General features: G+C 55.1%; 2 protein-coding genes across 5 annotated transcripts in view; one reads left to right on the forward strand and one right to left on the reverse strand.

Annotated features, from left to right (window-relative positions):
* Positions 1-210: 210 nt before the first annotated feature.
* Positions 211-20,786, reverse strand: ZNRF1 (zinc and ring finger 1). 2 transcript variants are annotated; one of them, XM_082290054.1, is made up of 5 exons: positions 19,890-20,786; positions 2,616-2,711; positions 1,839-1,944; positions 1,655-1,745; positions 211-1,287 (listed from the first exon to the last, which is right to left on the reverse strand). In XM_082290054.1, the coding sequence occupies exons 1-4, from the start codon at positions 20,332-20,334 to the stop codon at positions 1,688-1,690; spliced, it is 705 nt and encodes a 234-aa protein (XP_082146180.1). In that variant the 5' UTR covers positions 20,335-20,786; the 3' UTR covers positions 211-1,287; positions 1,655-1,687. The 2 variants fall into 2 exon arrangements, with proteins under 2 accessions (XP_082146180.1, XP_082146179.1); XM_082290053.1 differs by lacking the exon at positions 211-1,287 and adding an exon at positions 1,390-1,506.
* A 431-nt stretch (positions 20,787-21,217) lies between these two features.
* Positions 21,218-23,464, forward strand: part of WDR59 (WD repeat domain 59) — a 48,934-nt gene continuing 46,687 nt past the window's right edge. For all 3 annotated transcript variants that reach the window (XR_014226781.1, XM_082289889.1, XM_082289890.1), the window contains exon 1: positions 21,218-21,285. Coding sequence is in view for 2 of the 3 variants with exons in the window: in XM_082289889.1 (XP_082146015.1) it covers positions 21,232-21,285 (54 nt within the window). In the remaining variant the exon portion in view is untranslated. The remainder of the gene's footprint in view (positions 21,286-23,464) is intronic.

The raw sequence follows: 23,464 nt of genomic DNA on the forward strand, positions 1-23,464 counted from the left end.
AGACAGCACACACAGGGCAGGGCATCCTTGGCATCCCACTTCAGCCACTTCCCCTGAGCTGCAGTGCTGCTGGTGCCAGGTGGGAGCTCTCTGGGGACCTGCCGAGCACCACTGTGGCCATCCATCCCCACATGGCAGGGGGAATTGGCATGGGTGGGGGGCTCCAGCACCCCACTGGCACCATCTGCTTCACCAAGAAAGCCAGTGAAATAAAATAACAGTGAATATTTTATTGAACATTGTTTTAATACCATATCAAAACACCTTGACTAATGAAGGAAGCTCCCCCCAAGCTCTGAACTCTTTTTTTCCCCCGGTTTTTAATATATAAATACAGAAAGGTTTCCCGCAGGGGCACGGCCACCGGCAGGGGAGGTCTCACCAACGAAAATGCGCCCGCCGCGCCAGGAGGGGATGGGGATGGGCGAGGGGGTCACTGCCATGAAATGACACCATCTTGGCACCTCCAGCAAAGCCACCCCTGTGACTAGGGATGGCCAGGGGCATCCGGGGGGCCATTGGGGCCTTCCCCATACCCTCCTCAAAAGGGTCCAACTCAAAGCCGATGGAAAAGAAAGAGGGGGGGTGGTTTTGGCAAGAGGAGCCCTGCGAGGGGGCACGAGAGGGGCGGCGGGGATGCTGCAGCTCTCCAGTCTCTGAGTGGTTATAGCTGAGTTAAAGAGTGACCAGTCTGTAAACATCACCGGGGCAGGGAAGCTCAAATTGAAGAACACGCCAGTCAACACGAAGCTTCAGTTGTGGTTTGTTGTTTGGTGTTTTTTTTTTTTTTGTCCATTTTCTCTTTTTTTCTTCTTTTTTTTCCTTTTTTTTTCCTTTTTTTTCTCATTGTAAACACTTGAAAGACGGACCCCTGTGACTCAGCAGGGGGGAGCAGTGGCCCCACTCTCGGTGTGGGGCAGAGTCCCCATCTCAATGCTGCCGGGGCCGGGGTGGAGATCTCCAAAAGGGAGATGGGAGAGAGGAGAAATTTCCCGTTTAGTCAGTGCAAAAAAACCGAGCAGAGCCCCCGGGCGAGTCCGGGTGGGAGGTGGGGGGTTGCCGGTGAGAAATGCCGCGTGCTCCGTTTGGCCGGCTGTCCCCCGGCAGCTTTCCCCTTTCGGTTCGGGGAGAAAAGCCAAACATCATGGCAGGGTTTTGGCCAAGGGCGTCCCTGGGGCCTCCCTGGCGGACAGAGCTCTCCTGGTGACCAGCGGCTGTGGAGGGGAGAGCAGGTCGCTCCGCTTTTCTCACACTGTCTTCTCCTGGATGTTTCTTTTTGTTTTAAATCTTTTAAATTAAAGAAACAAAACAAAACAAAACAAAAAGCAGAAAAACAACAGAACAAATAAAAATAACAAAATAAAATAAAAACTGCGCCGTTGTCCCAAGTGGATTCAAGTTTCTGGGTTTTATTTTTGTCTTCTCGAGGAATTTAAAGTCAGCCCAAAACTCCAGGCGGGGCGGGGGGGACGGGGAGAGGAGGTACAGCAGGTATAGCAAGGTGCCCTGCAAAGGCAGAGAGAGACCGTCCCGGGTGAGGAGCAGGAGCCCTGGCTGTCACATCCCACCCTATCCCACCCCATCCTCCACTTTCAGCCCTGGATTTAAACCCATCATGGGAATATCCCTTCTGAGCAGTCCACTACAGGCTCACCTTAGAGAGAAGTCAGCAAGCACGCCCGGTGGGTCAATCAGAAGGATGCTCTGGGCAAGATCTGTTCACTTCAAACCATGAGTCTATACAGCTGCAAGAGGAGAGCATGTTACCACCATGCTGCTGAGCCTCAGGTGTCCCTGCCTGTCCCCTTGCCACCCGCCTGGCTGTCCCCTCATGGTACCTTTTGTGATAAATGCAGAGGCAGGGCAGCCTGGCTATCGTGTCCCCCTGCAGCAGCTCCTCCAGGCAGATCACGCACTCGCCAGCGTCCTTGGTCAGCACGTCATCTGGGAGGGGAGGACAGGGCAGCAGTGAGACAGGGACCACCGCAGCATTCCCCTCCTTGGGATGGAGGGGAGCCCAGCGTCACTTCAGAGGCAGCCGGGGTGGGGTAGAATGGCAACAGCGCTGGAAAACACTGCCAGGAGGCTCACGTGGAGGCACAGGGGGGACATGGGCCTGGGGCATCTGGAGTGAACACAGCCCCCACCCCTGGCTTCCAAAAAATCACCAACCAGTAGGGGGTGAGCATCACTCCCACACCAGTGGTCAGGAGAGAGGTGGGAGATGCCAGAGCTTACAGCCCAGTGCTCAGCCTCGTGAGCCGGCCTGCCAGCGAGGAGGGGAGGAAGGCAATGCCCCTTTGTGGGGGTAGCCCAGGAGGACACGCGTCCCCTGCCCCCACCAGGCAGGATGCAGGGCCAGCAGGGCTCCCTCGGGCACAGAGGGATGGGGAGGGGGCCACCCTGGGGCAGGTGTTACAAAGGAGCCCGAAAGCAAAAGCAGCAGGGTTTGAGCCATCACAGGGGAGCGGAATGGAGCAGCACCATCCCACCAGAGAACAGCCCTCTTGGGAAGCCCAGCCAAGCTGCCTGCCCGCAGCAAATGTCTCTCCAGCCTGCCCGGAGCCATCCCAGGGCAGCAGGACACTGTGTCCCCCACACAGCCTGTCCCTTACCGTTGTAGGAGAGGCGAGGTTTGCTCAGACACATGATAAAGTGCATTTCCATCTCGTCAGAAGCCACAGATTTGGAGCAAATGGGGCACTTGAAACCTGGAAGGAGAGCAGAGAGACGAGCCCTTAGCGAGGGCAGCAGGAGTCCACGCTGCATCCTGGGGAATCCCTGGGGCCATGGTGGGGCACAGCAGCGGGCAGCCCCTCACCTGCTGCCTGCATAGTGACCCTCACCCCACACTGCACCCACTGGGCACCCACTCATCCTGTGCTGGCCACCAGCAGCGTCAGAGTTGGGGACAGCCACCGAACAGGGGACAGTCGACGAGCTGGTGCACTGGTTGTCCCTGTGCCTGCCGCACAGAGGGCACGGAGAGCATGCCAAGGCAGTGCACACGTGGCCATCAGCTGCTGCCGGGCCTTAAAGGGCGAGCAGCAGCCTGGGGCACACAGCACCCAGCCACTGGCAAGTGCAGGGGCATGTCCCTGTGCCTGGACAGTGCTGTCCCTGCTGCCAGAGCTCAGCACCGCATGGCTGAGCCAAAAAAGCTGCAAGGAAGGAGTTTTTTGTATAGCTGCAGCAGAGGACTGGCAGATTAGAGCATCAAACACAAACGGCTGCTTTCTCCAGCTTTCTGCAGGAGTGAAGTGAATGCTCACCCCTCCGATGCCAGCCTGCCTCCCCAGGAGCAGGGGGACCCTGCAGGCTGATGAGGCAGCTTGACCCTGGCCCTGCCTGGTGACTTGGGTTCTTGCATGAAGATGGACGGGATGCCCTGCCCTGAAGATGGATCTGCTCTGCGACCTTACTTGGGGTGGTGCCAGGGTGTCACACCAGTGTCGTCACCTGCTCGAGCCATGCAGACCACCATGGCATCATCCCCAGACCCACTGAGTGAGGCTGCCCCAAACCCAGTCTGTAAGCCCCAAACTCACAAGGAGCAGAACCCCAAGCAGCCCTGTAGGTCACCCATCTGGGACCCCCTGCCCTTCCACTGCAGCCAGCTCGAGGCCATGTGGTTTGTCACTGCCCAGCAGAGCCGCGCAGCTTGAGCCGAACACGAGTGTGCCACCACCACGGGTTTGCACCAGAATATCCCGCAATTCCCTGCCTGCAGAGAGGGAGAGGGTAATTTAAGGATCTGCCTTCTAAAAGCAGATCAGGTTTGACTGCAGTGCCGCTTAAGAGCTTTCTTCATATATATGCAAAGGCTGCTCAGGAAAGAAAAGAAAAGGAATGTACACAAATTATCTAAGGATGAATCAGGTTCTTGTTTGCCACCACCTGGATGTGGACAGGACAATTTTTTTGCTTCTTGGAAGGGAGAAAGTACAGGGTGGCTTTAAGGAGAGGCAGCTCAGACCTCTGCTGTGCAAACAGCCCTGGTAACTGCTCAACACCCGAGTGCTCATTAGCAGCAGTGATAAATACAGTTTACTTCCCAGGTCCTTGGACCCTGCCCCTCCAGAGTGTGGTTATTTCCCAGGAGGGTGCAGCAAGGATGAGCACCATGGATGGTATGAGATTGGCTCTAAAAGGACCTGCTAAAAGAAGGAGCCCTCAAGCCCAGGGGTCCCTCCAGTGGGGTGTCCTGCCCCAGCCTGGCCAAGCCATGGGGTCTGTGCTCTGAGTCTGGCCCCAACTGCACCAAGCCCCAGGTGATAAGGCAGCGCTGCAGCCAGGGCCTTGTGGGCAGCAGCACCAATCTGCCTTCTCCTCTCCAGCCTAATTTTACTCCTGACCGATTTATACCTTGTGGCAGCCGTGCCCATTAGCTGAAGGCACTGATTTTTTCCTCCTCCCAAGTGTTTACCCACCCGGTGTATTTATAGCGTGGATAGCTCAGATAGCCTCCCAGCCTGCCTGCTGCAAGACCCAACTGGCCCTCCCTTGTGAGACACCCTCCCGGTGCCCCGCTCCCCTGGCAGCCCGCCTGCCCCGTCCCTGCCTGAACTGATCCCGCCCGGAGCGGACGGTGTGCCAGCGCCACGGGCACCGGTCCCTACCGGGGGAGCTCTGGGGATTGCTTTCCAGCAGCAAGTGTCTGCAACGGCTGTGAAGGGCTCCCTTTGGAAAAGGCATTTTGTCTGCAAACTCTGTGTCAGGGCAAGGCATTTGTAAAGGTTCTGTACTGTTCCCTGTGCAGTGTGTGGGCAGACCTCGTTTCCTCTGGTCCCCCCTTTTCTGTGCCAATGTGTTATTTTAAACAGCTGTCCCAGATCTGCCAGCTCCAGCAGCACCCAAAGGGATCTTATGAGATGTGCAACCGATGTAAAGGGAAAAGGCCCCGGATGAAACTGCCTGGTTTGTGGCTGCCAGGGCACGGCCGCCAGCAAAGCAGCAGGGCCAGGCAAAGAGCGGGGCCCTTTGCAGGCTCCAGCAAGCGGCTGTTGCTGTATCTCCAGGCCTCTTTGCTAGCTGGGATAGCTTTAGCACGGTTATAAATAGCCGGCATGAACACTCCTCATGCTCCACACTGCTCCCTGGGCAGCTGTCTGGGGCACCGGGACTCCTGACGCCGCCACAGCCCCATGGCAAGGACGTGGGGACATCGGGCAGATGGAGGGGCCCAGGCTCAAGCCCTAGCACGTATGTGGCATCCTCCAGCCAGACGGGTCTGGGGGCTGAGTCAAGGGCAGAAGCACACACACTTTTCTGGCTCTGCATTTCACAAGATGGAGAGGGGAAAAAAAGGAAAGGTAAATAAGCAATTGCATAAATTCCCAAGTTTGAGCAGGAGCAAGAAGCTGGTGTGGAAAGGCCCCCAGGGCGGGGGGCTGCCCTGCACCCCAGCTGTCGGCACAAATACTTGACATTGCAAAAGCAACTGCTTGTGTTTCGCTCCATGGAAGGCACAGGAGCCCACCACCAGCGGGAAAGGGGAGGCAGAGGTGAACTCCCTCACCCCTTCTCTATGTGACCTTTGGGTGAAGGTGGTGGGCAGAGAACCAGGGGACAGCCAGCACCCAACAGCAGCAGGCACCAAGTCCGGTGCCTTGGAACATCCCTTCACAGTTCAGGCAGGAGCCTTTCCTGTAGATGAAAGAGCTGCTCTCCACATGGCCAGCCCCCTCCGGGCCATGGTATTTTCCACATTCCCTGAAATCCCCGTTAATTTATCCTGCCTAAGCTGCCAGCCAGAGCAACGCAGGAGATTACATTTTGACAGCTGCTCATGGAAAATTCAGCTCCCTCCCTCCTCCTCGAGCCCTTTCTGTCCTCCTCCCACATGCTTAAAAAAAAAGAGAGGAAGGGCCCACCTATTCCTCCTTGCCTGGGCCTCCCACACCCATGGGGAGGCCCGGGGGTTGCTCCAGGGAAAGGCCATGGACACATCCTCCCTCCCTAGGCATCTGGGGCAGCTGGTGATGCCCCTATCCCATGGCACATTAAACCTGAAGCTGGCACTGTCACCTCATGCAGAAATGTGCGGGCAGGTACCAGCTCCCGACAAAAGTAAGTGAAGAAGAGGAGGGTGCTGCATGAAGGGGACTGGCCTGGAAAGGCAGGTTCAGGTCAAGACCTGGACTCTTTGTATCTTGCAGGAGACTTTGAGAAAGCCAAGGGCTTTCCAGGGCTGCGAGACACAGGCTGGCAGGTGATCTTATCTCTCCAATGGCTTGGTCTAGAAACCAGGAGCAAGTGGCGCTGGTGCTCTCCAGGGGCTACTGCCCTCTGAGTATTTTTAGGAAGGTTACATGGTTAATTTTAGAGAGTTGGGCAAAGTAGAGCTGGGAACCTCTGAAAATCTCCACACGGTCCTATGCACACTGAAAAAGCCTGGTGGTTAACCCTCACAGTGCCAAAAGCACTGCCACAGAACTGCAGGGAATTTTTTGGTGGTGGGAGGGTTGAGACACCTTTCCAACCCATTTCTAAGTATCCCAAACAGACCTGATTCTGGTGCTGGGATAGGAAATTCCCATCACATGTGTCTACTGAGCACTACAACAGGGTCAACCACACAATGTCCTGAGAGTGGAAGTGGCTGCTCCCCTTGGGGGTGGGTGAGACCAATGTCCACGGGAGCTGCAAGCCTGCCCTGGATCCCAGGGAAAGGCATCTGCCATGTCTACCTTCACCTGCCAAACCCTCCTCCAGATGGGTGCGCCTCCACGCAGATTGCTTACAGGCCATGGTGCCATCAGGAGTAGCCCCAGCAATAGGACACCCTGGCTTTGTCACTGGCAGGTGGCTGAAACATGGAGAGCAGCAGCTCCTCCACTGCACAGCACCTCCAGCAATGGGAGGAAGACACTGGTGGGGATGACGTGCCCTGAAGGCAGGAGGAAATAACAGCTCAGGCACAATGCAAGCAAGCCACCCCATACAGCATTCACCAATGGCATCCCTGGTTGCCCAATCTCCCACTACTGCCATGGGATAAACCAGTGCCCTCTGAGTGGGAGTGACAACAAAAACTCCCCAAAACGTGCCTGCCCCAGGAGGGGTCCCTTCTCTGTGCCCAGCCATCCCACAGGACACCTGGAGAAACAGGAAGCTTTGGGTAAGCCTCAGGCTGCTGGATGATCACAGAAGATTTGGAAACCTTGGCTGCACAGCCCATCTCCATGTCTCTAGAGAGCATCCTGGGCTCCCAGCCAAGGGAGCTGGCTTATACCGGGTGAGGATGCGTCCAAGCATGAGATGAAACCAGGGGATATTTGGTCCAAGCATGCAGTCCTGGTGCCTCCTCCTTGCTGAGTAACCTATGAGCATCCCACCTACCGCCATGGCTTCCCTAACACTGCCAGCTGAACCAGCACCAGGTGGAAGCTGGAACACATGGATCATCTTGAAAAAACCTAGACTAGTGACTGAAGAGGAGGGAAAAACTGAAAGACCAGTTGGTCAATCTGAAGCATGTGGGGTTGGGTGACACAAAGGGGCTCCAAGTCCTCCTCTTCCCCTTATCCCTCAAAGGCTCCAGCGCAGCCCCAGGAGGGAAGAAAGGATCAGGGAGAGTTGTCCTCTGTGCTAGGCAAGCAAAGGAAACCTGAAGAGCCAAGATATTCAGACCCAACATCTCCTGGAAAATAAATTCCCTATGGGTTTAAAGCAGTCTCATTTTTTTAAAGCAACGGTCAGAGGGCAGCACATTGGAGATGGCACATGGATGCACAGAGCACCTCTCCAGCACTGGGGCACAACAGGGACCTGGCAGCTGAGTGTATCCTCATGAATGGAAGCCCACCATGGAAGTGAGGCTCTACCAGGCTCAGTGATGCAGTTGGCAATGCTGCAGGAGGCAGCATCAAGTGCCTGCAGGCCAGGGCACTCAGCAGAACCAGGACAGAACCCACTTCCCCCTGCAGAAAGAAAAGGCATCAGCTGCATGGGCAGAGGCAGGAGCTGAGGTCCAAGGCAGCCCTGCTGCTCCAGCAGGACTCAAGGCACCGAGTGAACTCCAGGATCATGCTGGGCTATTGTGCAGCACAAGGGCTGACACGAGCAGGGACACGTAGGCAGGAAGGAGTAAAGTACTTAGGCTGCCACATTTGCCAGCTTTGAAAAAGCGAGCGTCCTTCCTCCTGATTCAAGGCTGCAGAGACGTGGGAGAGCATAAAGGACGGGTCCAGGGTGGAAGTAAGACATCCCACCTTTCTGGGGATAGAAGGGAGGCAGGCCAGTGAAACAGCCCCAGATGATCAGCCAAGCAGGAGATGTGGCTTGGATGGGACATCTCTGGATGGCAGTGCTTGGAAAGAAACTTGACCCTTTCTGCTGCCTTGGCAGAGGGATGGTCTTGCTCCATCCCCATCCCACCCCAGCATTTCCTTGCTGATTGAGTCAGTTCAGATTGCTGAGAAGGGAAAAAAAAAAATGTTTGTAATGTGAAAGCAGCACCCCAAAAAGAAGCTACTTCTGGGCAAGGCCAGGTTTTTCAAGGTCTAAGAAAAGCTGTCCCTGGTGTGCAGTAGCTCCTGGCAAAGTCCCCATGTGGCAAGTGTCTGCTGTCAGGTCAGTCACACACCAGCCAAGGGTGGCAGGGATGTGCCATGGAACATGAAGCTGGCCAAGACCAGCACCGTCCTAATGCTCAAGGCATTGTGTTTTGGAGACACCTCTGTCCACTCCCCTGTGACTGAAGCCACAAAGAGATGTAGCAGCAAGGACAAGGCATTAGTGCTTCAGGTGGGACGTGGGGAAGCCATAGGGGTCAGAGGGATGCAGCATACAGAGCGGAGGGGCTGGGTGGCACCACAGAAGCCCAAGGCTGGCTTGCTGCAAGCCAGTGATGCCTTTTCCTGGTCTTAAAATCAAGAGTCAAACACGGTTAGAAGGGAAAAAGGGATTTTATCTTGGTATTTATTTTAAGATCTTTAGGTGCACTACATCTAGGTCGAATGCACTGAAATGCACACCGCAATGCCCCCCCCAAAGATCTGGTATAACATCTTCATGGCATCACCAGGAGGCAGAGCTATTTTTTTTTTAGCCAGTTGGGTTCTTATGGAGGTGGTGGGGGAGGATGGGAAGAAGGAGAACAGATTGCAGTTCTGGGGCTGAGGAAAGCTGGAGAGTTGGAAAGGAGCAGGAGACACAGGAGGGGGAACCCCCAGGAACGTTTCCTCCAGAGCACCCAAAGCTATCGATTCTCAGCAGATGGACACACCAAAGCCTTACAAAACACCTCCAGCACAGCCCACAGACACTGAGAAGCAGGAGGGCAACGAGGCCTGGTCACAGGATGTCCAGACACCAAGTACCCTCCTTGCCTGTCACTGTTCGACTATTGCCCCTTTCATGGCTGTAATTGCAATTTTTGAACAGAAGTATCTATGCTAAGGCAGAAATCATCTCCCTCCTACAGCTCAGGCTGCAGGATCAGTTCCCCCAGACCTGGATGAAAAAGGCAACTTCCCAGGGTCACCCTGTCTTCTGGCAAGTCCTAGTTTACTGCAGAAACACTCCCCCAGCTGCTGGGAACAGGTTTCATAAGGAAGAATGTGTAGCCCAAAGCTAATTTTAGCATCCCAGAGAAGAGCGAAGTTAAGCAGAGGGGTCCTGGGTGATGGCCCAGTGAAGGCATTAACACCTCCAACTCCTGCTGTCAGGCTGCAGGGCTCCAATTTACCAAGTTACAAGCTCATCCAGGGCTCCTGCTAGTCACAAAACAGGTCTGGGGCCATCTCATGGCTCAGGAGAACTGCAGGGATGCTCTGGTGCTGCCTCCACACCCTTCAAGGGATGATCAGGTTTTCAAACTCACTGCCCTGAGAAGACAATGATCCTGCAGGCACACCTGGGAATTTCCAAAGGGTTTGCCTGCATGCCTGTTTTTATCCTCCCACATATTTCTTGTGGGAAGGAGGAAGACCAGCCAAAGCCCTGCTGTGGGCAGCAATCATCTGCAGGATGCACAGAGCCAGCAGGGTAATGAGGGGGATCCCAGGTGCTGAAATGAAGGAGTGCAGGGGATCCACTGGCAGCACAGTGGGACGCAGCCATTTGGAAATCAGAGCAGAAAGGGACAGAGTTCGACAGTTTGGCTTGGCAAGGGCTGGGAGGGAGCAGCGAGGAAACGTCACGCGGGGACTGGTGGGGTGAGTCACTTCTGACTAAGACATCCATTGGGGAGGCACCCACGGAGTCCCCACTGCCAGGCTCCAGCACTGCAGAGCTGCCAGAGGAATTCCCGCTTTTGGAAAGGTTGAAACACAAAAGCCCGACTTGAGCCACTCCCACACACAGCCGGATCTGACTCCATGGGGTGATCTGCTTCCTGACCCCTGGGTTTTTCCAAAGCAGAAAACTTGTGCTTTGATGCTGCTGAGGCTCCATCATGCCTCAGCTTCAGATGATCTCTTGGAAGGATGATGGGACACTCCAGAGGCACGTGATGACATGCCCTGGCTTTGTGATGCTGGGAGTATGGCCAAGCACTGATTGCACCCAAGTACCTCTTCCTGCCAGGAAGTGATCCCAACCAGCTCCTGAGACACCTCCTCCCTAGGCATCCTACAGCAGCACTGCACAAAGAGCATGGAGGAGGGTCTCTTTGTGCCTGGGCCATGGTGGCAGGATCACTGAGGCAATCGGTTTTCATCAGTGCCACACCCCCAACCCCTGGGGTGCGTGGAAAGGATGACGCTTTTTGGGGTAGAGAAAGGGCAATTTTTATGTAGTGGGCAGCAAACAGAGCATAAAAGGCACACAGAGCTGCACCCACAAGCAGCTCATGGCTGGGAAACACTTGTGGCCAGTTCACACTGGTTGTTTCTGCAAAAAGACAGAAAAAAAAATTTCCACCAATGGAAAAAAAAAATCTTAGTGAGGAGCACGCTGCAGAGCAAGCCCTGACCTCACCTGCCCCTCACGTGGGTAGGAAGGGCTGCATGGCACAGAGCATCTCCCTGCTCCCTAGGAGGGACTGTGATTGCTGAGGGATAACCAGTGAATGCCCCAGGCTACCAGAACAGCAGGAAGGGGAAAAAGCAGGTGCAAAGCTGGGGAGTGATCCCACTTCTCTGTTGTACATGGTGCAGAAGGGGAGGGATTCTCCAAGCTGCCTGGACAGGCACCATGAACTCCCCTTTGACAGCCAAAGGCTGGGGATTTGAGAGGAAGGTCTATGCTGAGGATGGGGATACACCACTTCAGAGCTTCCCAGCTGCCTTTGCAACATGGAGGCGGCTGGCAGACAGAGCCAGCTTTCTGCAGCTCTGGGAGCCCTCTGAAACACAAAGCACAGCATCTCAGAGGAATGAGCCCCTTAGCAAGCAGCAGGGTCTGCCCACGCTGGATCCTGCTGGAGGAGGCAGGAGGGGCTACACTGTGCCACAGGCAGGAACAACCCTGCCTGGGTATCCCACCTTCTCTGCCTCTTCGCTTCAACATGTGCCAACCTCCAACGTGAGAAGGGCTCCTTCTGAGAAAGGACATACTGGGGCTGCAGATGACAAAAATCCCAGTTGTGGGATTTGAAGTTCTCTCTTCCCCATCACAAAAGGCAACACCCAGAGGAGCAGAGTATAACCCCACTTCCAGAGCCAGGCAGGGCCTTGTGAAGCAGCATTCTCCCGTGAAACATTCACCCAGGACTAGGTACAGGGTACCACTTGTTTCGTACCTGCCTACAGGGAGCAAAAAGAAATCAAAGGCATCTACAAACCCCCTCAGAAGGGTAAGATCCAAGAAAACAGCAGACTTCAAGGGCTATGAATCAGTGGCTCCATAAATAAGCACACAGACAGTTGTTTCAAAGCTGCAAGATCTGACTGGGGATAACCCGAAATGCCAAGGCAGGGTGCTCAGCCTCAGCCTGTCCTGCTCAGCACCAGCTTAACAGAGAGTTGGCCCCAAAACCGATCCCAGCCCATACGGACTCGACCTCCCTGCGGACAGTAATTTAAGCCATCTGCCTAGAGCCAAACCCCCCCTCCTTTTCCCCAGCTACAGATGTACAGGCCTTGGACGGATGGATTGAAAGGTGGATCTAATTCCCCTGCAGCGCTTCTGACGAAGTGCAGCTCCATCGCCTTGTAGGAAGAGCTTCCAGATGAATTACTGCAATTACCCCAGCTGCAGAGAAACTGAAGGTTTTCCCCTCACTGGTGACAAAGACTTCTCCAAAAAACAATTCCCCAAACGCCCACCACCCCAAGCTGTAATGCAGCCATCCAGGATGTGGAGAGCGGAGCCCCCAGCACCACCCTAGAATTGCTAAGCTGTGATCAGAGAAACTCACAGCCATGGTGAAAGCCAGGGGGAGAAGGAAGAGAGCTGTCTTTCGAGGCAGCAACAGGCAAAGAGGCACAGAGGACATGGAAATGTCAGTGGCCTCATCCTGGAAGGAAATAAAATGCTGGGCAGGGATGTGGGACAGGGTCAGCATCACTCAGTTCTCCTGCCTGACTGCTTCTTTCCCCCTCTTGTGTTGCAGGCAGCTGGCCTCTAAAAATACCCACTGTTGTCACGCCGTCCTGCCTGCTTGGGTCAGGAAACAGCTCTGAGCAGCTTTCAGTTCCATTCTTCATCTGCGCTGCTGTGCTTCCCTCACCAGGATCTGTCCCAGCCCCTCTTCTGTGCCTGGCAGGTGACAGTCTTTCAGGAACTATGGCCATAACTTGACATAGACTCAATGAACCAAGGGTGCTAACTGGGAATATACAACCCTGGGAAATTTCTGCTGGGGTTGCTAGAACTAGCAAAAAGGCAAATATTTCCACAGCATCTCTCTGCTTCTCTACAAAGTGCCACAAGACCATTCCAAGGCACACAGTCTAGTTTCACGCCACTGATGGGAGGCCCACAGCTACACGAGTGTGCATGAGAAAGGGAGTCACAGATTTCCCAAGCTCATTCAGCCCATGACACCACAACTGTCCCAGGGTCAACCTGGTGCTGATGCTGGCCAGCTCTGATCTATAGAGAAGGAGAGGAGAGAAGAGTCAGCTTCGCCTCAGAGGTGCAGTACAGCCTCTCCAGTGGTGAGGTACCATCCCCACTGGCAAAATACACCCTGGATAGCCCACCCTCAGCTGCCCACAGACATGGCATTGGGTCTGAGCGATGCATCTGCTCAGGCTCAGCTGGTTGCACATGGCACAAGCCTGGCAGTGTGGAGGCACAGGGACCACAGCAGGGAGCACCAAGGTATCAAGCCCTGTGCCAGCAGCACAGAGGCCAGCCATGAAGACCTGCCTGCTGCCTCCCTGGCCTTTCCTTCCACCTTCCTCGAATTCCAGGTTGTACGGATCTGCAGCGGGCTGGAAAGTTAAACCATGATGAGAAAGAAGCAGCCTCTGTCCCCCACCACAGGCACTCCCCTCCCCTGCCTGCAGCCCAGCAGGGCAGGAAACCTGCCAGCAGGCAGGCTCTGCCCACGGGAAATGCTGTGCAACAGCACGAGAAGAGGCCCCAGGCAGCACAGCTTCCTGAAGCTGCACCTCCAACAGCCTCTCATCAAAAAGCACTAAGCAAAAGCATTTGGTCAGGCAGCACCTGCAAGGGACAGCATGAGCACCCCTGGAAGGTACTCAAGCACCCAGTGGGTTCACCCACATTTGAAACCTGCCTGGTGGAACTGGTGCAGGGGAGACATTTAAGGCCCAGCTTTAACCAGTTTTGCTCTACCTGAAATAAAAAATTGGTATCTCTATAGAGGGAGGCTTGTTGTACCCCAGTGTACAGCGAGGCTAAAGCAGGTGGGCAAAATGCTCTGCATCAGGGCCTGCTACTTTACAGCATCACTTGACTGCTCATGTACATCATTCCCAAGCTCTTATGATTTCAGTTTTCAAAGGGAACCAGGAGAAAGTCAGGTCACATTTACTCAAAACCAAGTACTCAGCACATCTGGGGTTTTTGTGTACCAGCAGCAGATGCCACAAAATGCACCTCGTGGTTGCCCACTGTCTGCTTGGGGCACCACAACACTGGTCCCTGCAAAGAGAATTTATCTGAAGAGCCCTTTGCTGCCTGTCTGATCTGTCACATGGGAGATTACACTGGAGGGGAAAAAAAAAAAAGCCTTTTTTTTTTTCTCCTCCTCCAAAGTGGGCTTTTCTCCCTCCCTGCACTTCTCTTGAAATTAATTTTCAGCATTTAGCAGCATTTTCCCATGACTCTGCGCGGCTGCCTTGGCCAGGTGCCAGCCTGATACTGCTCCTCCACCAAAGATGTCTGTATCTGATTGATCCTCCGGCCAGCAAACGAGAGAGAGAGAGGAACCTTAATAGCACATTAATAAATAAGAGAAGCCTTTACGGTTATTCCAGTCACCGGAACAAACATCTCAGCACAACAAACCAGCATGGGATAAACTTACGTCACGGGCTGGGAAGACAATCCTGGCTGGGAAGTGGGTCAGCCCAGGAGCACGAGAGCATCATTCTCAGCATCTCTGGAAGATACATGTGCAGAAAGGGGAGAGGACACCCAGCTACCCTATGCTGATTTATGCACAGGTTTATAGAGGAGACAGCCCAGTTAATGTGCACAGCAATTAGTGCCTTGTTCCTGGGGAAAGCAGTCGGGATTTCAGAGGGCACTGGGGAGGCAAGGCAGCGCAGAGACAGCCTGCGCTAGCTCTCGCTGCGGAGACTGAAGATAACTGCCGCCACCGCCGGCTTCTCACGCACAACGCCAACGTTGACGCACTTAAACTTCATCTCCAGCTCTGGTGAGCATTAAAGCTGTCCTCGAGTCTACCGTCTTCAGGTGTTCAGCACTTTGCTCTTCCGAGGTAGCCGCTGCCTCTTTCCCCCGTCCCAGGTGGATGCTGCCCTGGCAGCTGGCTCAGAGAAGGCACAAGCAGAAAAGCATTCCCTCCAGACCTGGAGAGCTGAACATCACCAGTGTGGGGAGTCATCAGGACCACTTCTGCACCCACTTCCCAAATGATCTGCAGGCCTGGCAATGATGCAGGTGCTTGACCCAGCTGTCAGACAGTAACCAGCACCAAACTCACAAAAAGATGGTTTGAGGACAGTCATCTTTGGAAATTTCCACTAGCAAAAATAGATTCAGAATGGCAAGTTTGTGCAGACCTTGGGGTGCCCTTGCCCTGGCCTGGCTCCTGTAAGGGGGGAGGGAAGCACATATGATGTCTGCATGTTGAAAACTTCATAGATTCAGTTAGAAGGGAACCACAAGGACCATCAAGTCCAACTCCTGGCCCTGAACAGGACAACCCCAAGAATCACACCATGTGCCTGAGAGCCTTGTCCAAACACTTTCTGAACTCTGTCAGAGTTGGTGCTGCAACCACTTCCCTGGAGAGCCTTCCAGTGCCCAACCACACCTTGGATGAAAAACCTTTCCTAACATCCTATGCAAACCTCCCTTAGCACAGCTCCATGATGTTCCCTTGGACCCTGTCAATGGTCATAGAGAGCAGAGATTGGTGCTGTCCTTCCGTTGTCCCTCCTGTGGAAGCTGCAGCCCATGATGAGCTCTGCCCTCAATCTCTTCTCCAGGCTGAACAAGCCAAGTGACCACAGCTGCTTCTCGTATGGTTTCCCCTCTAGACCCTTCACTATCTTCATGTTCCTCCTCTGGATGTTCTCTAACAGCTTTATATTCCTCTTGTATTGTGGTACCTAAATAAGCACACCAGACTAGAGATGAGGCCAAACCAGTACAGAGCAGGACGATCACCTCCCTTGACCGGCTGGCAGTGCAGTGCCTGACAAACCATGGGACACAGTGGGGGCCCTTTTTGGCTGCCAGAACACACTGGTGACAAGTTGGTGGCAGGACAGTCAGGGCTGAGAGCAGCTTTCTGACTACAAGCCAGAATTCAGCCTTCTCATTCTGGTGTAGAGACTGCAATGGCAGGACTATGTGAAGAGCAAGAATTGCCAGGTACCAGTGACAAAAGGCTCAGGACTCAAAGCTGTTGGAGCACAGCAAGGGTTCACCACAGACAGTCCTCCTCCCCGCTTGCAGAGACTGGGGCTGCCCAACACAGGTGTTCACACATCCTCAGCTCACCCTCCAACAACCCCTTTTTCCCTCCCCATACTCTGGAGCCAGATTGAAGAGCACTTCCAGCCTTTTTTGCTCTCTAACCATGCCTGGAGAAGCACCCAGCCCAGCATGCTGGCTGCCATCTCTGCACTAAAAACCTTCCCATCTTCCCCATGCTGGGCCCTCCTGCCCTGAGAACCCAGCTGCTGAGAACCCAGCAGCTCATATGGCAAAGAAGGCCTCCTGACACTGGTGCTACCAGAGTCCAGGACAAACAGTTTGCTTTGTCAGTGCACGGAAAGCCTGTGACATTCCTGGTGGTACTGCACAGGAGGATGAGCTAGGCGTTTCCTTGGGCTAGCCAACAGACAAGGAGATATGGATTTATTAGAGCTTCAAACACTCAAGGGCTTTGGGTGATGAGTGGGATTTCCAGATAAACTTTAAGCTACTTACAGCCTCTGCAAACTCCGTTAGATCCTCTGATGAAGATGAATAACATGAGAGATACTAAGAGAACCACACAAAGCTGGAGACACATAGCACTAAACCACACATCTCCCTTTTCTCCCTTCTTCCCACTAGCCTTGGCTTTACTGAGAAGTCCTCATAGTCATAAACCTACAGAGGCAGGGTCAAGTGCTACAGGCAAACTCCAAAGTTGTGCAAGATGTGTCATTTTCCACTCATAAAGGCAGGAACTGGATCTCGGAAACCCTGGGCAGACAGGGAAATCCCAGAGCAGTTTCAGGTGGTGCTGGAACAGCTATACTGCTTGTGTATATGGTGGGCATGCCTGGGAAAATCCCCATCAGGAAACAGGACTCACCCACAGAGGTACTGTCCACTCAAAGGGAGGGACAAGCTCCACCATAAAGGTCAGAGCTCCTTGCCCACCCCATTTGGAAGATATATGTAGGCTTCACTGTTCACAAGAGCAGCAGCTCTCCTGCCCTTGTCCTGGGACAGGCTAGAGGCCATCAGTATCTAACTGTTCCTCCCATCCCAGCAGCCACAGTGGAGCCCAGAGGGATTCAGCACTGGGCTCTTCTCACTGACCAACCCCATGCACAGCACCTTACAGGGATGCTGCAGCATTCATTGGCCTTGGGGACACTTTGCGACCTCCCTCTGCACAGGCTTCCCAGCACAGTCCTCCTCCCTTCCTTCGCAGGCACACCTAGCTCTTCTGCAGGCCTTCAACTGCAGAGAGGAGAAGGAGTGACACCAACCAGGGAAGAGAGCTCAGCCTGCCCCAGCTCACCTCTCAGGGTCCCTGCTGAGGGGCCTGATGAGCCATGAAGCAGTCGGAGAGGCACAGAAACTCTGCATGGCAGATACAGGGAGTGGCGAGGCGCCAAGACTGTGTGCTCCCGTTATCACAGGCATGCTGCTGCAACAACAGCACCTTATCACTGCCCTCAAGTCAGGACTCCTCACTGTCCCACTGAGGACCCCACAGGACTCAGGTTGCACTTTGAGCTCCCAGCTCATGCCCCAAACCCAAATGTTCCTGGAAAAACATGAATGCAACCTTCCTTCCCCACATGCAGAAAATGGAACCATCGGGGTCTCCAGAAAGGGGCAGGCAGGGCAAGAATCCACTCTCCAGCCCTGTCAGCCACAGAGTTTGGGGGGCTCCTCTCCTTGGTAGCAGCTCAGGCAGATCCCAGAGATCCCCAGGTATGCCTCGTGCTGAGTGGGTTCGGTACGTCAGCAGGTCCCCTCACACCCACCCTCAAGTCATCCTTCGAAGGAAGCAGGGACAGTCACGCGCAGCAATGTCAAAGCTCCTCTCCATTTACCAGAGCACTGCTGCTTCAGCACTTTCCAGAGGCTAATGGAGTGGCTCAGCACTGCGAGAGGAGCAGGTCGATGGGGAGGCAGTGGGGAAGACACGAGTAGCTCCTGACTGCCCTGCTGGAGGTTAACCAGCTGCAATGGGAGATTAACAGGAATTTCGGCAACCTTGAGGTGGCTTACTTCCCCCCTTCCCTGCAGTCTCCAAATCCTTCATTAACTTCTTACACTAAGAGAAGAAGAGTGCAAAAGTTAAATGAGCTCTGACAAGTTTTCAGAAGGGTTTTTAAGCATCCTCCACACGTTTTGCTATTAATTAGCAACGAGGAAGAACCACCACCGGGAGAGGCTTCAACACAGACTGAACAGCTCTCACTGCTGCCCGCGTATGCTTCGGCTCAGCTGAAATGCTCTCAGAAGGCCCCAAAAGAGGCACCAGAGAAACCCAGCTCTTGCAGCACTTCCCACAGCTCACGCTGTAATCTTTCAAGGGCACTGTGTTTAACTTAGCAGCACTGCACTAACTCACTCAAGTGGCTGAAAAACAGCTTAGTCCATTTTGCAGCTGGTTTATTTTTCTGAACAGGTTTTTGCCTCGCAGCATTGCAGTTTAAAATGTAACTGATACTCCCTGACCAACCATTGTGAGCTGCAGGGTGTTTCTGTAACGAGACCCTCCTCACTCCAGCACCAGGCGCAGCAGAAGCCCCCATGGCCCTCATTCCCACAGAGGCTTATGGAATACCTGGAAGGATGATGTGCCTTCATTTCTCTCTGCGTTTAGAAACCAGAGCAGCAGCGCAGTCTGTGCAAGGTCACAGAGCAAGAAAGTTTGCCGGAGCTCTTGGTCTCAACTCCGGTGCCACACGTCAGCCCTCTCCATCTGCCAGGGAGGAGGGCAAGTGCCCGGCTTATCTGGATCAATAGAAATCAGGCCTGGGGCATTCTGCCACTGAGGATGCAATACAAGACACACAGCTTTGATCAAATGGAGAAGAGCAGCCCCTGGAGACTGGGCATAGGGAAAAAAAATCCCAAGATTTTTTTTTTTTTTCAAGAAGTAAGAAAATGGGCCCCATGAGATTTTTCTTGCACTTTGTTCTTATCCCCTGGTTCAGTTCAGGCCTTCCTGAAAATGAGGCATTGTCCCAAGGCATATTATGAAATTCCCAGACCACGTCACACAAGGAGAACACAGCATTTGTGAGGGGGACGGGTGGGAGAGAAATCCCAGACTATTCCAGGAAACGCAAGGAGACATCCCTGAAATGACTTCCCCTCCAGCCAGGAGGGGAAGGGAGGACCTCCCACCTCGCTCCTTGTACCCAGCCAAAACTAGGTCAGTGACACAGCCCTGCTCACAGCCAGAGCTCCTCTCCAGACACCAGGACACATGGAAGAGTGCAGCCAGGAGGGTGAAGGGGGTAACCTTGCCCCTTCCCATAGCCTGACATGTTTCCTGCAAGAGAGCCCAGCTGGCCCTGTTGAAGAGGCAGGCAGTTCCTTCTCTGCTTCCTCCTCAGCACCACAACACTGCCAGCTGGCTTCAAAGAGAAAACCCACTTTGGCCCCTCCCTGGCCCTTTATCATGCAAAACAAAGGAAAAAGAAAATCCCCACACCTTACTTCTAAAGGCTTCCTCTGTCTCTTTCCCAGTTTCTAAGGCCAGGAACTGCTATGACTGGCAACCCCCAAACACCTTCAGAAAAGACATGAGGTGCTCATCCTGGTCTGCAAAAGCCAAGGTCTTGAGACCTCAAGACCACTATCCCCCATGTCAAGGGGGGTAGGGTGGGACATCCACATACTTCACATCTCAGAGCCAAAACACCTCCCTTCTAGAAAGCCTCCTCCCTTCACAGCCCCTTCCTCCCTTGACCTTGACACAGATGCCAGCTCCAGCACGCACCCACCCGTCTGTGCCGCGGAGGGGATGGCGATGAGGGTCCAAGAAGATGGGGGCAGCTCCCCCTTCCCGGGTGAACCGCGCCCACCGCCGCCCCCGGGCACCCACGGAGGGAGGGGAAGCCGGGGTAAGGCTCCGGGGAGCCGGCACTCACCGCTGTGCGAGCTGAACCACCGCGGTGCGATGTGAAGGGGCAGCGCGTCGGCCAGCGAGGCCCTGGCGCCCAGGTACAGCATCCCGTCTCTATGGTGACCGCCTCCCGTCTCCTGGAAACCGTTGCCATGGGCGTACGTGGAGTCGGAGCCCGGACCGCCGCCGCCGCCGCCCGGGGCCCGCTCGGCCTCCCCCGCCGCCCGTGCCGCCGCCGCGTACAGCCCGAAGGGGACGGCGCCGGCCGCCGCCGGGTCCATGCCCATCCCGGCCACCGAGCTGACGGAGCGGCTGCGCAGCCCCATCGCGCCGCCGCCGCCGCCCGCCCGGTAATGGCCGAAGGGGGGCGGCCCCCCCCCTCCTCCCGGCGGCGGCACGGCGCTGTCATCCGTCGACACCCCCGGGAAGGGGCCCCGCGAACGGGTCGCCGTGCTCTGCTTGCCCCCCATGTGGGCGCCGCCGGGCCGGAGGGAGCCGAGCGACAGCCCCCCGCGGGGAACGGGGCCGCGCCGCCCCCGCTGGGAGGCGAGAGGGGGCGGAAGGAAGCGGGGGGGCGCGGGGAGCTACGGGCGAAAACCCATCCCCGCCCCAGGCATCCTCCCCCCGCCGGGCCCGCAGGGGCGAGGGCGCCCCGAGTCCGCCGCCGCCGCCGCCGTCACCCCCGGCGGAGGCCGCCGAGGGCTCCGGGGCCGCGGAGCGGGGAGGGAGCGGCGGGGGAGGGGGGGGATGGACGCCGGCAGGGTCGCTCCGCCCGCCTCGCTGGTGCCCGGGGCGCGGCCGGGAGCCGGGCGCGGATCAGCTGTGGCCCATGGGCGGCGGGGGCGGCGGGGGCGGCGCGCCCCGCTCCGCTGCGCTGCGCCGCGCCGGGCACGGCCTCGCTGCGGCCGCCGCCTGGTGCTGGGCGCCGCGCCGGAGACAATAGCGGCCGGCAGCACGCATGCTCCCGCCCCCGGCCCCCCCGGCCCGCAGCCCTTAACCCCTGCACCGCCGCCGCCCGGCGCTGCGCTTGCCGCCGCGGGACGCGGAGCCGCCGCTGCACCGGCGGGCGGGCGCTGCCCCGCGGAACACAACCCTGGACCCACGCCACGCACATATCTTGCTCTGCAGCGGGGCTGCGACCACCCGCAGGCTTCCGCGACCAGAGTCCTTCCAGGGAGGCTGGACCCGCTCGGGAGCCCGCTTCGGGCCGTGGGACCCCCAGCGACTCCACGGGACTCGCTGCCCCAGTTCACCGGGACGGGGGCGGGTGGTGGGGTAGTGAGTGGTGGGACTACATCTCCCAGCAGCCCCCGCACGGCTCCCCTTAGTGCGCAGGCGCCGCGCGGGCTCCGCCGGGGCGGCCGAAGATGGCGGCGCGCTGGAGCAGCGAGAATGTGGTGGTGGAGTTCCGCGACGCCCAGGTCGGGGGGCCCGGGGGCTGCCGCATCACCGCGCCGCGGGGGCAGCCCCCGGCCGGCCCGTGTTGAGCGGAGCGGGGGGAGGTCCCGGTCCGGGAGGGCTCGGCGGCCCCGCGGGGCCTTTCGCCGACGATGGACGGGGCTGAGGCGGTCTGGAGTCGTTTGCGCGGAGATAACGCCTTAATTTATGGGGCGCTTAATTTCTAATCTTCATCAGGTCTTGTATGTTATTTTTAAAATATACTGTCAGGCCTTGTGTAAGATATTGCCACTTCCCACGCGTCTTTCCTCATTTCCTTTTGCAGGAGGTGCTCAAGGCCAGCGTGGATGGGGCTCTGAGCAACCTGGTCTAGAGAAAACTGTGTGCGTATGGCAGGGGGTTGGAACGAGATGAGCTTTAAGGTCTTTTCCAACCCAAACTATTCTATGGCTCTGTCAGTTTTCCCGGGAACTGTTACAGCTACTGTCTCACTGCCAAATAAATTACTAAGTGTTGCTGGATTAAAATGAAAAGTGGGTTATATTTTTTTGTAAATAGCAAAAAGGTCAGCTTTTGTTTTTGAAGGTGATGGTAACAGGAGAACTCCCCTCAGAGTTTGCTCACATGCTTTCATAGAAATTGTTCTTACATCCTTGGAAGTGTTCATGGCTAGGCTGGACAAGGCTTGGAGCAGTCTGGCTTAGTGGAAGGTGTCCCTGCCCATGACAGGGATTTGGAACAAGATGACCTTTAAGGTCCTTTCCAAACCAAGCCATTGTGGGATTCTATTATTCTGTTCTAAGAAACATGGGGTTTTTAAGGTGCTGGTAATTGCTTAACAGAGCTAGATACAGTGGGTGAACGATGAACTACTTCAGCAGGAAATGCCGAAAGATTAAAATAAATAGAAGCTCTTCTAGAATGGAAGCTCTCTCGTCTCATTTGTCCTCTTGTGCTGGAGCAGTAACAGCTTCACCATTGCAAACAGAGGCATTGAATCCTGTGTGCTGCAGCCAGCCTACCTTCTGTAAGCTCACAAAGCTTTTCACTTTTATACCTCAAAAGCTTTATATCAGTTTTCCTCCCAGAAGCATTAAAGCAGCCTCGTGTGCTACTGAGGATTTGCCCTCAGGAAACCAGTAATGAGATACAAGGGTACATCTTCCTACATCACAGATTCACATTGCATCTGGCTTAGGAGATAGGAGGCCCCATGACTTTATTGCTTACTCATAATGACTGGTGTGTGGGAGAAGAAGGGGCAGGTGTTGCCATTCCCTTCTGCAGCAGTTGGTTTCAGTGTCACTCTTGCACTGGCACAGACCTTGGCAGAGGGTGAACACGGGTGTTTTGGTCACTTTGCTTTGCTCTGGTGTGATCTTTCTGGAGCTGTTCTGACCTGCCTGCTCTCCTGTATGAAACCAGAGAACTGCTGGGGCTGCCAGACTGCTGCTTCAGGATAAACTCATTTATATGTTTGTGCCTGAGGTTTTTTTTAGGAGTCTGCGGGAACATTTTTGCAGGTGGGAAACACGAGCTTGAGAAATTGGAGCACCTTGGCTGAAATCATCCAGTACCAGGCTTGAGCTCTGCATGTAGGCCACACTATCTCCAAAATCCTTATCCCAAAACCAACCTAAATGGAAATGAGTCAAAAGAGTGGGCAGCTGTTACATTTGTAGCCGGTACACTTCTGCAAGCACTGCAGTTGTCTTTGTTCACCGTGCTGGGGTGTGTCATGAGAAAGCTACAGCACCCAACCTGTAACACTTCAGAAAATCACTGTGTTTTGGGGCCAGTGTTACCTACAAGTGTCATTTTTCTGTACAAGCTGACAGAGGTGGCAGTCTCTGTATTCTTCTGATTTAGATGAGACCCACAGGCTCTTCTTGGGCTGTTGGCACTATGAAAAGGAGAGTAAAACTCACCCACTGCTGAAATAGAACCATTTGTAGCAACTCAGTGTGTTGATGGGGGTTTAGGTATGCAGGGAACTGGTGTTACTTGTTAAGAGTTTGCAGCTCTTGAAAAACAGCCTAGCCATGTCAAATGGGGTTGGTCTGTTAACTCTCAGGTGGAGAGAATGAAGCTAAATTGAAAACTAATGAAAGCTCAGACATGAAAAGGAGTTTTCCTTGGCTTGCCTGGCAGAAATCGAGTGAAATGCCAAAGCAGATGCTTGAAGTCTGAGAAGATGCTACC

Source organism: Coloeus monedula (genome assembly GCF_965178545.1).
Source record: "Coloeus monedula genome assembly, chromosome: 13".
Classification (NCBI taxonomy): domain Eukaryota; kingdom Metazoa; phylum Chordata; class Aves; order Passeriformes; family Corvidae; genus Coloeus; species Coloeus monedula.

What these genes read in the sequence shown, in the direction of transcription:
- ZNRF1 (XM_082290054.1), bottom strand. Translation starts at nt 20,334, where the DNA reads ATGGGGGGCAAGCAGAGCACGGCGACCCGTTCGCGGGGCCCCTTCCCG. An exon ending in GTGGTTCAGCTCGCACAGCG is followed by an intron (nt 2,712 to 19,889) that starts GTGAGTGCCGGC and finishes CTCTCCTTCCAG; the next exon opens with GTTTCAAGTGCCCCATTTGC. An exon ending in ACCTCGCCTCTCCTACAACG is followed by an intron (nt 1,945 to 2,615) that starts GTAAGGGACAGG and finishes CTCCCCTCCCAG; the next exon opens with ATGACGTGCTGACCAAGGAC.